This window comes from Salvia splendens, chromosome 17 (genome assembly GCF_004379255.2).
Source record: "Salvia splendens isolate huo1 chromosome 17, SspV2, whole genome shotgun sequence".
In the NCBI taxonomy this organism is placed as follows: Eukaryota; Viridiplantae; Streptophyta; class Magnoliopsida; order Lamiales; family Lamiaceae; genus Salvia; species Salvia splendens.
Window position 1 is genome coordinate 8540500 of NC_056048.1, and position 16638 is coordinate 8557137.

Here is a 16638-nt window from a genome sequence, read left to right on the forward strand (position 1 = left end):
CACTTCTGCAACGCCGTGATACTTTGCCGGCCGGCTGCATCTACACCTGTTTGAAAGTATTCAACACGTGCGGACAATGTGTTGACAATTCGCATGAACAAGCGCTTTGACATGCGAAAACGGCGCCTGAAGTAAGCTGCCGGAAACCGCGGATGGTCGGCAAAGTAGTCGGCAACGAGCCTTTCGTGGGCTCCCTCCCGGTCACGATGGATGTAGCGGCGATTTGATCTAGTGCGTTGAGGAGGATGAGCGGGGGTATTCGCCGCGACATATGCTTCGTAAGCGGCACGATGTTGTTCGTAGTATTCTTGTTCTTCGCGCTCCGCTTCCGCCATGAGATGAGTGAAATCCATTTGATGTTTTGAGTGAAGGTTGAATGTCTTGATAGTTTGTATAAGAATTATGAATGAGAGATGAATGAGAGATGAATTGATGTGATAAATGAGTGATGTGTGTATTTATAGATGATTTTGGGGGAAAAAAAATCAAAAAAATTCATAAAAAACGGGAAAAAACGGCCATATTTTGGGATTTGGAAAATATTTTTTTTTATTTTTTAGCATTATTTATAATTAAATACCGATTTTTAAAAAAAAATAAAAAAATTTGAATGCAACGGCTACGCAGTTGCCCAATCCCGTGCCGCCACGTGTGCGTCCGCTGGCACGGATGTGCTCGATACATCGAGCAGCGCCGTGCCAGCGGCGCGAGCGCAGCGGCGGCGACCCTTTTCCTTGCCGCTGGCACGGACGGCGGTGGCGACGACCGCCACCGCTGCGGATGCTCTAAATGGCATAGGTAGAGATAAAAGAAAGGGGTGAAAAGACCCATTCCTCGAAAACTGAGTAATAAATGAAAGGGGGGCAGAAGGGTACACCACCTTTTTTGGCAGAACAGAAAAGATGGATATGTTTGGGAGATTGTAAATCATTTTGTAATCGATTGCTTCATGATTGAATCAAAGTCCACCCAATACACACATTATTAATATATTTATATATATGTATTTTAATACTTGCATACACAACACAACAGACGTACATGTGACTGAAAGAAAGAGGGAGAGAGAGAAACAAAATAAAGTGGTGGTGGTGGTGACTGGTGACTCTGATGAAAGAAATATAAATAAAGGCCTTTTCCAAAAGAAAGGCTTTCTTGCCTTTGCTTTTTGTAAGGACAAAAGTTAAGACCCCCTGTGGGATGGGGGTGGGGTGGGGTGGGGTGGGTGTTATCATGGCGCTATGATTATCAGAGAATAGAATTGTGGTTTCTTTGGACTTGTATTTATTGCCACTATGCCTAGGTTAAAACATCCTCATCTACCATGGTAACTACTACTCCTACTAGTCAAATTCTACCAAAACCTATCAAAACAATTCTCGATGAAGACTATGATTTTATTAATTTGGGGTTGTTGAAGTCATATATGGAGTAATTTCTTATACTTCAACTATTAGAAATGTGAATATATTACATTTGATGTATTGTGTTATAAAAAGAGTATCCTCAACTATGGATAATTGTTGCGGTCCAAATCATCCCACATCGAGAAATTAGAAAAAGTGCAAGTAATGTATAGGTGCAACCCCTTACTTAGCCAAACCGAACAGTATCAAACTAATGTGATTTCAGATGTGCATCGACGAACCCTCACAGTAGCACCAAAGCCCTAGTTTGGTTTGGGTCGGGTTTTTGTGTGGCTTGGGGTTTGGTCGATTACTTGCACTTCGATCAATACATTGACTAGGATTGTAGTGGTTCATTCAAACCATCCCATATCAGCGAATTAAAAATGTGAAATCAGTATATAAGTGCAACCCCACAATAACTATAATTAAATGTACTTACCTTGAAAAAATTAACAAAAATGTCGTGAGGACAATTTCTTGCATCAAAACCAACCTGACATATTAGGTCTGCTAATGCTGAAAATTGATCTCCAAGATGGTTTTTCATTTATAGTTATGAATTAATAGTTCATAAGGTTCTCGTTAAAGCATTAATAACTTTATATATTGCTTAAAATGTAACCTATCCTATAAAAGACATAAATATTGAAACATAGCATCTGAAGTCCAAAAATGAGAAGTTGGATAGATGATATTATGTCTGGAAATGGAGTGGTCGAAAATTGAATATAGGAATGATGGAAAAGGAAAAACAAATAAATGGAAGAGACACCTTAGGTGTGTGTATAAATGTGTGAAAGATGATGAGTTTTCACATCAAGGAAGAGAGTAGAGAGAGATATTGTCCTTGACGAAAGTCGCTGACCGTATTGTCTACCCCGCATTTAAAGCGCGCTATTTGTGCTAATTGACAATTCATGCATTGTCGCTACTCTCACATACTACTTCCCTTTTTTAAAAAAAAAATCTACTCCATTTATTTTTTATTTATCAAAATAATGTCTTCATTATTATCTTATCACCAGCATTATTCTATAATTATTATGTTTATCTGTTTGTTACGATTTCAAATGTGTAACGTAATTAAGTGGAGCTATTCCTTTTTGGAGAGAGAGGATATTTATTCTCATGAAATGCAACCAAAATTACTTGCTAAATATGGAAAAAAGAAATTTAAAATTGCCAACGACCAGGTTGGCTTGCCGAAAAGCCTGTGAAAGTTAATGCATGATAACGATTACCACTAGCTAGCATATTTAATTTTGTGTTAATTTAATTCATTCTCCAATTGGAGTTAATCCAAGTTTTATCAATTTATTCCCAAGATATATGATATGATGTTACACCATACATGGCAAAATAAAGAAGAAGAAAAATGTACATATATATATAAACAGTTTCGTTTAAATAAAAATGTTGCAGAAAGGAATAGGGTTTGATGGGGGAAAATACTTTACCTTATCCCTGCAAATTGATGCACAAATAATTCCATAGAAGCATAGCAATTGATGAGACGTATCTATTGTTATGTGGAGTAAAAAGTGAAACAGAAAATGCTACTAAAATCTTTGTTTTTATTACCTTACTACAAATCTTTCATTTCTAAATAAATGATATATTTTCTTAGAATTGTTTTTTAAATAAGTATCTTTCGTAATTTATGTACTATACCTTTGGTATAACACGTTATAAAGTAATTAAGGAAAAAAAATATGGGAATGCATATAGAGGCACATCACAACACATGATTTAACTTTGTGGCAATGTTTATTCTTATTCTCCCACAGTTTTATAAGTGGACCCAAAATTTCAAAATTTGGTAAGATAATTAAAACATTGAAAAAGTAGGGTCTCTGTCAGCCTCAAATATTTATGTGACACAGTGTACAAGGGGATGTTTGGAAGAAATTCAGATAGGGCCAAATGAAGGAAATGAAATAAGATGTTGAAATTTGGATTTTGGGAGAGAGAAGAGAGAGAGGGATTAATATGCTCAGTGCTGCAATTCAGTATTGGCTGCCTTCTCGAATTTCTTTGGTACTTGATGTGTGTGCAGATATTTGGATTTTAGTATGTAATTAATAGTAGAATTTAATGAAATTATTGCAATAACTAGAAAACAAAGAAAGAAAAATAAAAATAATCTCAACCGAGTTCCAAACATACTGTTGGGCCTAATTTGGATGATCTGTCCACTTGATTAATTTGGTCCATCGTAGTGCAAATCCATGTCAGCTATAATGGCCCAATGCTGCTACAGCTACTCCATAAGAATTAGCCCACAAAATGTACAGTACTTTTTGTAAGTAGTAATTTAATTATTAAGCCAAATTATAACAAAATTATGAATTTTGGTCAAATCCGGATCTATCCTACAAATTTATAATCAACAATACAATCCATGAATTTTAATATTTTTTACAATTTTCCAAGTACAACAATTTTGTTTTTCCTATTTATAATCTGTCGTAGATTTGACACATACTTTCAAATTGATGACTTAATAGAGTTATTTGTTATGAGTGTTTGAGAAAAATAATAAAATTCACGGTGATATTGTTCTTGTTGAAATTTTTGGATGTCACATTAAATATAATTTCACCAAAATAAGATCATGCGGGAAATTTGACAAAAATGTTAAAAGTCTTGATTTTTACAGCTGATTTAAAATGTTGCAAGGTGGACCAAAATTCGCCCAAATTTAAGAATTTTACCGAAATTTACCCATTATTAATTTATTATCTTCGGTCCTGGTTAGTTATTCTAGCTAGCTGATAAATTAATAATGTAAATAGTACTCCTCCGTCTCAGTTGAAACATTTCTATTTTGGCATAAGAATTCAGGTAGTGGTGTTTAGTTTATTAAATTTTTAATAATAAAGTAAGAGAGATAAATATGAAACATTTAGTTTATTCGGAGATTGGTCGGCCTAAAGGAAGATTAATTTTTGGCTCGACATGCACATACAATTGTGGTAATAAATGAGTGGTACTTATTTAGTTTTTCATGTAGCAACGTGTTACCTAACGTTAGACATTGTTTAACACGATATCATTGTCACTATTACAAAGAGGTTAACATATACAAACATATACTATCAAAAGACTTGACATGAATGGTGTACTCAGTACTCGAGATGTTATCTTCTTATTTGAATTTAATATAGTTTAATGTGAGTATGTATCTCATGTTTATCGGGCACGAGTTAGATTACGGGTTTTGAAAAGGCCCGATATGAGTTGGATTTGAAAACGCACGATAAATCATAAATGACCTTTACACTAACATAATTGATTACGATTTTATTGCAAACAGTTACCATATCTTAGACAAAAATAGCATTATAATTTTCGGTTGGAGTGTCTAAATATGAAATTCCAATGACCATATCCACATAAAGATATATATATGGATAAAACAAAGATTTTGTAGGATGTATATTTGCTAATAACGCAAGAATATTCCATCATTTGTCGGAATATACCAAATGCCTTAACAACAAATAAAGTAGAAAATCATCCACTTAACTATTAAAAAAATTCGTTTGCAGAATCCAATATATCCATAAATCAAATGTATCCCCACCCGCCAACACCCCCTCACCATGCATGCAATAAACATTATTACGTGACTCATTTATTCTTAACCAAATGGTCAGGGTTCAATCTTACTGAGTCCGCCAGTACATACCTAATAACAGAAAAAATATATATATATTCTGTTATCTTAGTTATAAACCTTCCATAAACAAATGGATAACGAAAACTAACAAATCCCCCCCACAAAGAAAAAAAATATTCACACAAAGATAGAAATCACATTAAAATCATACCTCCCAAACTCCACACGCTAATTATAGAAACTCTCTCAATCCACTTATAAAAATGCAATGACTCATTTCCACTTCCGTCATCACACCTCAACCATTTTCAACTTTAGATCAAACAAAAATGGAAAGCATTCACATCCTAATGTTCCCATGGCTGGCCCACGGCCACATCTCCCCTTACCTGGAGCTCGCCAAGCGCCTCTCACGCCGTAACTTCGTCGTCCACCTCTGCTCCACCGCCGCCAACTTCAAGTCCATCGAGGGCAGCCTCACCGCCTCCATCCGCCTCGTCGAGCTCCACCTCCCGGCCTCGTTCCTACCGCGCCGCCTCCACACCACCAACGGCCTACCGCCGCTGCTCATGCCGCGCCTCAAGCAGACGCTCGACGTGGCCCAGCCGGAGCTCCGCCGCGTCCTCGCAGACGTCCGCCCCGACATCCTCGTCTACGACTTCCTCCAGCCGTGGGCGCCGCTGGTGGCGGCGGCGCACGGCGTCCCCGCGGTGGAGTTCATCACCAGCAGCGCCACCATGATGGCCTACCTCTTCCACTACTTCTCCACCCCGACCGTGGACTTCCCATTCGGGGAGATCTACTACCGGGACTACGAGCTCGTCCACCGCGAGCAGATGCTTGCGGTGGACGAGAAGGTGAGGAAGAACGCGTTCGATGGCGTTGACCGGTCAAACAACGTCGTTTTGATCAAGGGTTTTAAGGAGATTGAGGCAAAGTATAGTGACTATTTGATGGATTTGTTGGGGAAGAAAGTTGTGGCTGTTGGTGCCCTAGTTCAAGAAACTAGTGGTATTAGTTGTGAATTGGAAGAGGGCTCAAGTTTGATTAATTGGCTAGACAAAAAGGGGAAAAGGTCTACTATTTTTGTCTCTTTTGGGAGTGAGTTTTTTCTTGCTAGGGAGGATATGATGGAGCTTGCTCGTGGTTTGGAGCTTTCCAGCTTCAACTTCATTTGGGTGGTTAGGTTTCCAAAAGGGGAGGGTGTTGTTCTAGAAGATTCCTTGCCACTAGGGTTTCTTGAGAGGGTTAAGGGTAGGGGTTTGGTGGTGGAGGGGTGGGCCCCACAGGCTAAGATTCTAGGGCATGAGAGTGTTGGTGGTTTTGTGAGCCATTGTGGGTGTAGCTCAATGATGGAGAGCATGAAGTTTGGTGTGCCAATCATAGCTATGCCAATGCATCTTGACCAACCACTCAATGCTAGGTTGGTTGAGCTAATTGGTGTGGGTGTGGAGGTGGTGAGGAACGGCCGAGGGGCGCTTGAAAGGGAGGTGATCGCGGAAGCCATACGCCACGTTGTGGTGGAGGAGGGCGGCAATAGGGTGCGGAGGATTGCTAAGAGCATGAGTGAAAAGCTCGAGGCTAAAGGAGATCAAGAGATTGATGAGGTTGTGGAGGAGTTTCTAAAGCTTTGCAAGAAGAAGAACAAGAAGATCAATGGGTTTCATTGAAATATTCATTGGTTTTGGAATAAGGGTTTTTTTTATCTCTTATTTTTCCTCTTTTTAGTGGCCGCTGCTTAGTTTTAAATTGCAGTTGGTAGTATTGTTTTTAGACACCATTAGCCGTAATTAATGTATTGCGCTTGGTGATATAAAAATTTTGGGTATAATAAGATTTGTCATTGATAAATGATAATGCCTTCCTTCTTAATAAATTAACGCTTAATTTTCTCCTTTTCACTTCAATCAAAACATCATTTCCAGTCAAGGATTCTCTTCCATACTTTTTACACTTAAAGAGGTGTGAATCTTGAAACTGCCCATTCTAATGGAATTATGGAAATGCGTAAATTCCGACCGAAATGTAAGATTTAGTTATTTTGGAAATGTCCCTTATGGCTAGATTTCAATAGTAGATACAGAAACGTTTACAACGAATAAAGAAAAGAATATTGTCTTTGCAATTTAAAAAGATTGATTTAGTACTATATTTATGTTGTATATTCCGTAAGATCTTAATCATTCGGTGTTAAAGTATTTAATTTTTGATACGTTTAAAATGAATCATATACTTAGATACCTTGCGAAATTGTGTCAGTTTCCATAAATAAAGAAGATGAGGTTTTAGAGAAAAAAGAAGAGGGTGTCGCTATTGCTTTCGGAGAGCAATTGTAGCACCAACATTGATTCGGATATAAAGTGCAATTATTTGATATTCCTTATTTTATTTAATGCAATAGAGTCGAGCATTATTATAAACCTTTTTTCGAGTTTTTCTTGTGAGTTCATTCTTGAATCGCATAGAGTTATGAGGTCTGTATAAGTACTAGGATTTTGTATCTTTATTCTTTATATAGTCCAATTATTTGATTCTCCTACTCATCTCTTTATCTTTCTTCATTTTTTTGTCTCAAAAAAATCTTAATAATTCGAAAACCTAGTCGCCAAAAACAAGACGTCGACGCCCCCCATCAGTATTTGCTAAGTCGCCAACGCAACTACTAATCTTGCATCATATATAGATTCATATCAACTAGTGCTTAATTCAGATTAAACTAATCATTAGTTAGTTTACATATCATATTATCAATATTAATTATGATAGTTCAATTTGATTCATAAGGTGTGTTTGTATAGTAAGGCAAGTAACTATATTCCTTATAGTGAGAAGACTACATTGAATTTAGTCCATCTTATCTTACTTTCTCCTGTAACCTTCTTGTTTATAATTGCTCAAAATTGTAAGATCAATCACAATGACTCTGATTTACAAATGCAATAGCTCTGCTTCAAAAGATATGAAACAAATATGTCAGTCTATACAATGTAGAATTTACACTGTACAACAACCTACCTCAGGCAAATGACTCTTCAACAAAGGAGCCCTCACACGACTCGTAGTCATTTGTCGAGCCACATGGTCTGTGCATCGTTACAAGTGAGGTACAACACGCCTCACACACAAACAGCCTTGGCACGGTCTCAGCTTCTCCGATGCCACAGCAGTGCGTGTGCTGCCACTCCTCACATATATCACAGGCAACCATCCTTTCCCCATCATCGTCTCTCGCCCCACACTTGCATCTTACAGTCCAGCTCTCTGTCCCACCTTCGTATCTGAAGCTACTCTCCATGTCCGATCCACATCCCTTCACATGAAGCTCCATCCCCGACTGAACAACCCCAAACAGGACTTCCTCATCTTCCACTTCTTCAAGCTCCAAAATATCTGTCACTTGCAGCCTTTCCAGTACGCAGTATGTATCACGAAACGCATCCTCCACCGCCATCTTGAGATCACCTACTGTAGCATATAGTGGAACATCGACATGCTCCATAGCTGTGAATTCATAAGAGAGATTGGCTTTGAGATCAACCGAGCTCAAAATCAGTATGCAAATGAACATCAATGACTCAGCATCATCATCCCTAAAAGGGAACTCCTTCACAAAGTGTTTACTGTGAAGAATTATCTGAGCAGCAGATTCCACAGCTTCACACCCTGGATAGCCGAGTAACACATTCTTATACAGGTACGCGATGTCATTGTAGACGCTCCTCCCGGGACCAAGACAACATGTCCAAACCGGCTTCTCAATTTTTGAGGGGCAGAACAGCTTCTCATCATCACACTTGAGATCTTGAATCTTATACTCGAGCACCTTGGTGGATCTGTTCACTGAACGGCTCACAATGTGATCCCCGACAATGACATTGTTCATCGCCTTGAGGACGTGATCTATCAACCCAGTATCACCAATGTGTAGGCGTGCTGCATCACGCGCCTCTTGCCTAGTCATCCCACTGCTGCCAGTGTTTTTTGCTGCTCGTTTCTCCTTCAGTGCTTCAGCAATGACTTCTGCAACGTGCTCGAGCCTTCTAACCGGCCATCTACTATCCATCTTCGCAGCAACATTGGAGAATTTTCTGCACTTTATGGGCTTCTCCTTTCTGAACGAGCTGGTCGTGAGAGCAAGCTTAGTAGGGAACTTCGATGAACATCTTCTGATATGGGTAGTGACAGTGACTTTTTTCCTCTCAGGCCATGATGCAACTGTGGTGGAATATCTTGTGGTTGGAGTTGTTGACTTTACCGTGAACATGAATCTGAACAAGTCTCTAACTGTAACCAAATTGTTCCCACCCATGTTTCTATAATACTGGATCATCTGCTGTAGATCAAAGCATGCCTTCACACAACTGAATTCTTGAATTACTCTATCAAGCTCCAACGAGCAGAGAAGATTGATGGCACTTTCATAATTGTGCTCCTTTACACCGAAACTCCCATGGCAGAACCGGTACCCCCATTTGCCAAACCAGGAGTGACCATAGGAAACTCCATGCAGCAACCGGAGCTCCATTTTGTGCTTCTTCGACAAATCCTCAACTGTAACTTGCCTACAAGAATAAGTAAATAGTCATTTTCTGTTTAGTTTCCTATAAGTTTGAGGTGTTTCATCCTAATCACTTCCAAATAATGAATACATTCATCAAGTATCACACAAGAGATTCATACAAAGTCAGACATATTTCAGTCTAGCACCTGGAATACTATTGGTATCATTTTTGAAAGAGATTCAAACATTTCATCACTACAAATGCAAATCAACTTAACATTTCAAACATCTCTGCATTACACCACCTTCATCCCAAATTAATCACTGTGCAAATCAAAGCAAGAGCGGTTTAAGATATCAAACAGTGTCAGTAGACATTCATAAATGAACATTGCCTTTAACTTAGCACATAACCAGAGGCGAGTGAACATTATGCAGACTCAACAGCCAAATCATTCTTTACGTGGACCTAAATAATCTATCAGACGCTGTGATGATCGATCAAATTGTACAAATATATAGTTCTAAGTATTTGCTTCCTATCAGTTTCCATCATGTAAAAGAGCAATCACACAAATCAAATCCTTATTGTTTCACACCTACATCAATTGAAAAACACTCTCAATCATTCAGCTCAAACATCTCTTCATTTATATCCCCTTCATCCTAATTTAATCACTGTGTAAATGAAACCAAGAGCAGTATAAAATCTCAAACAGTGACAGTAGACATTCATAAATGAATATTGCCTTCAACTTATCATGTAACCAGAGGCGAGTGAACTATAAAATCTGCAGACTCAACAACCAAATCATTATTTACACGGACCTATATAATCTATCAGAAGCTGTGGTGATCGATCAAATTGTACAAATATATATAGTTCTATCCTATCAGTTTCCATCACATAAAAGAGCAATTCACACAAATCAAATCCTCATTGTTTCACACATACTTCAGTTGAAAAACCCCCTCAAGCATTCAGCTCAAACATCTCTTCATCATATCACCTTCATCCTAATTTATTCAGTTTGTAAATGAAAACAAGAGCAGTTTAAGATCTCAAACACTGTCAGTAGACATTCACAAATGAATATCGCCTTCAACTTATCACATAACCAGAGGCGAGTGAAATATAAATTCTGCAGATTCAACACAAAATCATTCTTCAGCAGACCTAAATAATCTATCAGAAGCTGCGATGATCGATCAAATTGTACAAATATATGTTTTTAGTATTTGCTTCCTATCAGTTTCCATCACATAAAAGAGCAATTCACACAAATCAAATCACCATGGTTTCACACCTACTTCAGTTGAAAAACCTCTGAAGCATTCAGCTCAAACATCTATTCATTATATCACCTTCATCCTAATTTAATCACTGTGTAAATGAAAACAAGAGCAGTTTAAAATCTTAGACTGTGTCAGTAGTCATTCATAAATGAATATCGCCTTCAACTTATCACATAACCAGAGGCGAGTGAACTCTATAAATTCTGCAGACTCAACAGCAAAATCATTATCTACACGGACCTAAATAATCAATCAAAAGTTTGATGATCGATCAAATTGTACAATTATATATCTGCTTCTTATTAGTTTCCATCAGATAAAAGAGCAATCGACACAAATCAAATCCTCATGTTTCACACCTACATCAGTTAAAAAAACCTCTCAAGCATTCAGCTCAAACATCTCTTCATTATATCACCTTCATCCTAATTTAATCACTGTGTAAATGAAACCAAGAGCAGTTTATGATTCAAACAGTGTCAGCAGATATTCATAAACGATATTTGCCTTCAACTTATCACATAACTAGAGGAGAGTGAACTATAACTTTTGCAGACTCAACAGCCAAATCATTCTTTACGCGGACCAAAATAATCTATCAGAAGTTGTGATGATTGATCAAATCGTACAATTATAGCTCTAAGCATTTGCTTCCTATCAGTTTCCATCACATAAAAGAGCAATCACACAAATCAAATCAGCTCAAACATCAATCATCATACTCAAATGTTCAAAGCAGATAAAATTTGCAGAGAAGCTTACCTAACACTAAGAGTCATACAGATACGATCCCATAGATCCATAATCTCCCTACCACATATGAATTTGGAACCCCCTTCAATTCCATTAATACAAATCAAATGCCCAAACCCATTGCAATGGATCAAACCGTGCAATAGGTGAGTTTGTAGATCAAAAACGCCCTCATCAATCGGATCATCCCACTCCTCGTTTGCCGGAATTATCAGGTGATATTTCCTCTTCGACACGAAGTGATGGCTCCATCCTGCAACCACGGGCGAGAAATCAATCGCAAAACACAGGAAATTTACAGAAAATCCCAAAATCCAAACGAAATTTCAAGAAATTGAAGAATAGGGTTTCCAATTTCGCACTAACCAACCGAGCGGCAGTAATCGCAGAATGGCCGGTCAGAATCCTCTACCTTTTCTTCGACGGTGTAAAGGGGGATGACCGTGCCTCTACACTCGTAGACCAAAAATGTGCGCCAAATCGGCATCCTGGCGAGGTCGTAATCCTCGAGGGAGGCGCACTCTTGAAGGAAGCGGCAAATGTTGTCTCTGAAGGCACCGGTGAGAGAAATGGGGCAGCCGGGCTCTGCAAAGGTGTGGAAGCCGTAGAATTTCGGTGGAATTTTGGAGTGCGATTCGATAACTGGAAAATCCATTGTGTTTCTCTGATCTCAAGATTACATTGATTGGGGGAATTTGTGAGAGGAAGGAGAAGATTGAGGGCTGAGGGTTTAACAGTTACTCTCAGCTGAAGTTTTTTCAAAATTCAGTTTTGGTTAACTGCTTCTTCCCGCGCACGAGGTTTGGATGTTTTTGTATGGTTTATTTAATTAGTTTAAATTTTTTTTAGAGAAATCGCAAGAACTATATGTTTGTATGGTTCGCAGTGAAATATTACATGGAAAAAATATCCGCCAACTTAAGCGTCGTTTAATTGTTATAACTTCTAAACAAATACTAACAAATTTATGATCACTGCAAATTTTAAAATTAACTATTAGTAATATTATGAATTTGACATTTTCCGCAATTTACATGGTGAAAAATTCATGTGGCATATTCATACAGCGCGCACATGCCTTGAAATTAATGACGTGGCATACTAGGTGGCAAAAATATACACTCGACTATCGTTTTTTCCGTGAACTGTTGCATGAAAGTCATGAACTTTATCCTGCTGTGTAAATTTTTCATCCAACCCGACCCGATAGATTTCTGACACAAACTTATCCTATGTGGCGCGTCGGAAGCGTGACTTGGCAAAACTCCATTAAGTCTGATTGTTTCTCTTCTATCTTTGCAATAATCATACAAGTAGCATAAATGAAAACATACAAATCGAATCCCACAAATCAAATTCAACATACAAATCGACATAATCATACAAATCGAATTCCACATATAGAATTCAACATAAAAATAGCATTAATTCCACAATTCAAATTGAACTCTAAATTTGTCATTTGCCAAGTTACGCCTCTGACGCGCCACATAGGATAAGTTTTGTGTTGGAAATCTATCGGGTCGAGTCGAATGGAATTTACACAATCCGACAAAATTCATGACTTTTCATGCAACATTTAAAGTTCACGGGAAAACCAAACTATTTTAAAAGTTCATGACTTTACCGGCAATTTGCCCCGAAAAATGCAAAATTTTTATTATTGGTTGCTTCTCAATCTCTCTACACTGAACTACTCATTGATAAAGAAATTGCCTAAATAATAAGAAGGATGCCACAGCCCTAGCCCCGGTCTAAAGCTGGCTGCTAAAATACAATTTTGAATTCAATTTGAATTTTCATCAAAAATTAATGCAATCTTAACTTCACTTTTCGGAATCAATTCATACTGAATTTCTGAAACTAATCGACGATTAATAAGAATACAAATCGATTATGAATTGAGCCTAAGTTCGTGATGCCTCTTTTAAAACTTCATATCATCATCTAATAATTGTGCAATAAAAATTAACGACACAAATAAGATTTAGACTCTTAACCGATATTAAGCGTTGGGCATTTAAATACAAAAGTTTTCTAACTTACAGTATTTTGTTTTAAGCGTTTCATTTAATCATGCAAATCCATTACTTTCAGTATCCATGTCAATCTGATGCAAAAAAAAATTCGATACACAGTTAAATTAGTGAAAGCTAGGAAATTTCCGATTGAAAATACATATTATTTGTAGGACATAAGATAATTCTAAATCTAAACTTGTTCGTTCGTTCTTTTATCTGCATTAATTAATTAAAGTCCATTTTTAATTAGTTAAAACTTAATCTAATCCATATATATTTCATAAAGGTCTTGTAATAAATCAATTGGACCATTAATTAGTTGTTTACTTAAAAATATACTCTGATTTCAAAAAATACCAATCTCCGTCCGATAATAGGAGTCTCGTTTTTCCATTTTAGTCCGTCCGCGAATAGGAGTTCCGTTTTTCCATTTTAGTCTGTCCGCGAATAAGAGTCTCGGTTCATTTATACTATAAATGGTAATATGTCCCACATTCCACTAAATCATTTCACTCACATTTATTTTAAAACTAATAAATACAAGTGTGATCCATATATATATATATACCAGTAATTTTTTCCACCCACTTTTCTTAATATTTCTTTAAACCCGTGCCGGAAAGAAATATACTTCAGATAAGTGAATGAAGAATAAAGTAGGAAGGAGAATACAATAAGTAAGATTAAAAGTACTCCCGTCGTCCCCCAATAAATATCCACTTTGATTCCGGCACGGGTTTTAAGAAATGTAAAGGAAAGTTGGTTGAAAAGTTAGTGGAATATGAGTTTCACATATATATATTAGTTTTATAATAAAATATGAGTTGAATGTGATGCCTATTTACCATTTATGGTAAAAAGTGAAAGTGGACAACTAATGAGGACGGATAAAAATGACAAAAGTGGACAATTAATAGGGGACGGAGGGAGTATTGTTTTTTGCTAAAAAATGAATACAACCAAATTACAGTGGAATGATCAAAAAAGGAATCGACTCAACTATGATGCAATTTCATCAGTCGACAACGACGTGTCGAAAATGCTCAAAACGTCAACTATGTCGAAATGACATGAAATTCACATGATACTTGTGAAACGGACTGGCGAGATATCAAACACATAGGTTTTACCATAGTGTGTGATGGATTTCGGGCGCCAGACATCGTTTAAGGAGCAACATCAAAATTTTATTTTTTTCTTAGCTTTTTTATAATTTCTGTAATTTCAATTTATTTCACTTTGAGTTTATAGGATTTTCAAAGCGCTTATTAATATAATGACTTTTGTTGTTTTACACTCAATTTTGATGATTATCAGTAATATATTTCGAATTCAAGAAATTAGGATTTGTGTTTTATTTATTAGTTCGGTCATTCTTGTGGCACGTTTGCATCAAACTATTGTGGAACGGATGAACTATATTAGTTAATTAATGACATAAAACAATAACATGTCGAAAAATCAAAGGAAAATTCTGTTTTTTCTTGTTGTCAACTCACTTGAATAAAGTAGATACAATGATTAATCTTCATTTCCATTATTTTTTTCAAAATCTTAGCACCTGAGAAAGTTTGACAAACTCACAAATTCACCACTTATATAACTTGCTTATCCTAGCTATCATATTCTACATCAAGCTATCGTCCACATTTTTTATCATATAAGCCATGATGAATCAAACACACTCTTAACATATAGATTTTCTTCAATTCCCTTGTTAGGGTGTGTTTGGGAGTTTCTAATATGCCTATTTCTCGGTGCCAATGAAGAGGAGAAATCCGAAGCTGCAACTTGTGTTAATGTTGTCGCGCAGAACCATTTTCGACAACATCAACACATCAAGACGGCATAACCATGTCATGACTTCTGATTTCTTCGATTTCCATCTATATGTGGATTTACTGTAATGTTTTTGTTAGCTTTTTAAGCATTTAAGTTGAATTAGAGTGTAAAAGTTTAAGTTTCATGATGTCACATATAGTACAAACTTTGTGTTTTTGTGTAATTGTTGAATCTTTCATTGCTGGTATAATCATGTGTTTCGGAATAATTGATGAGTCTTTCTCGAATGTTACTATAATCATGGGCATATGCATGATTTTGTTTGGTTGTAATATAACCAAAACAAAGAACAAACGGAAAGGTACGAGTCTCTTAAAACATTATATATGCAAGTTTTTCTATAAGCATTAACTTACACATGATGTGGATAACAAGTGAATGATGCATAATATGATGGCTAATGATACAACCAAGATCGATAATTATGTATATCATAAATAATTTTAGAAACAGTATGTAATTCTAATGGCATGGGTATTTCAAACAAGCTTGTTTAGGGTTTCTATCGTTATTTCTTTAGTTTTTATGATTATTTTTGTTACATAATTGTGGTATTTTTGTAATATAGGCTATCAGAGTTAAGAACATAAGAGCATCCGCAATGATTTAAAGATCCTCCAGACGAGGCCTCTCACTCGTCCTCGTCCGCGATCGTCAGACCATTGCAGGTCAACGGACGATCGTCCGGACGAGCGAGACGACCGAAATCTCGTTCGCGGATGAAGGGCCGCCTGACCGTCGTCCGTCCCCTCATCCGCCCACTGCAGGAGCACGGACGATGGACGATAAAAAATAATTTTTTAGTTATAAAAAATTCAATTTTAATTATAAAAATAAATTTTTTATAATTTTTTAATTAAAAAATTGTTTTTAAAATTAAAATAAAATAACTATAATTTCACGATCATCTTTACTAAAAGTTGGATCCATAAATTAGTGAAAGATTATATTTTGTAGAATTTAATCCTTCACACTAGATGAGCAAGTTTTGTATTGCTTGAGTAAACATTTTATAGATAGGTTTTCAACTCCAAGTTTTTTGTGATTTTGGCGTGGAACAATTAGTTTTACACTTAAAAGAGAGTTGTTGTTGCTTTATGTAAAATTTTATTTGATTTCTATACAAAATCTATGTTTAGCCTAGTGGTAAATGTGTCTTGAAAAATCATAGAGGTTGTGGGTTTATGCTCCAAA

General features: G+C 36.7%; 1 protein-coding gene and 1 pseudogene across 1 annotated transcript; one reads left to right on the forward strand and one right to left on the reverse strand.

Moving 5' to 3' along the window:
* The first annotated feature begins 5351 nt into the window (after positions 1 to 5351).
* On the forward strand, positions 5352 to 6701 carry LOC121774261 (UDP-glucosyltransferase 29-like). Its single transcript, XM_042171166.1, has one exon. The coding sequence runs from the start codon at positions 5361 to 5363 to the stop codon at positions 6699 to 6701; it is 1341 nt and encodes a 446-aa protein (XP_042027100.1). The 5' UTR covers positions 5352 to 5360.
* Positions 6702 to 7991: 1290 nt separating this feature from the next.
* Positions 7992 to 12352, reverse strand: LOC121773972 (annotated as a pseudogene).
* Positions 12353 to 16638: the final 4286 nt, after the last annotated feature.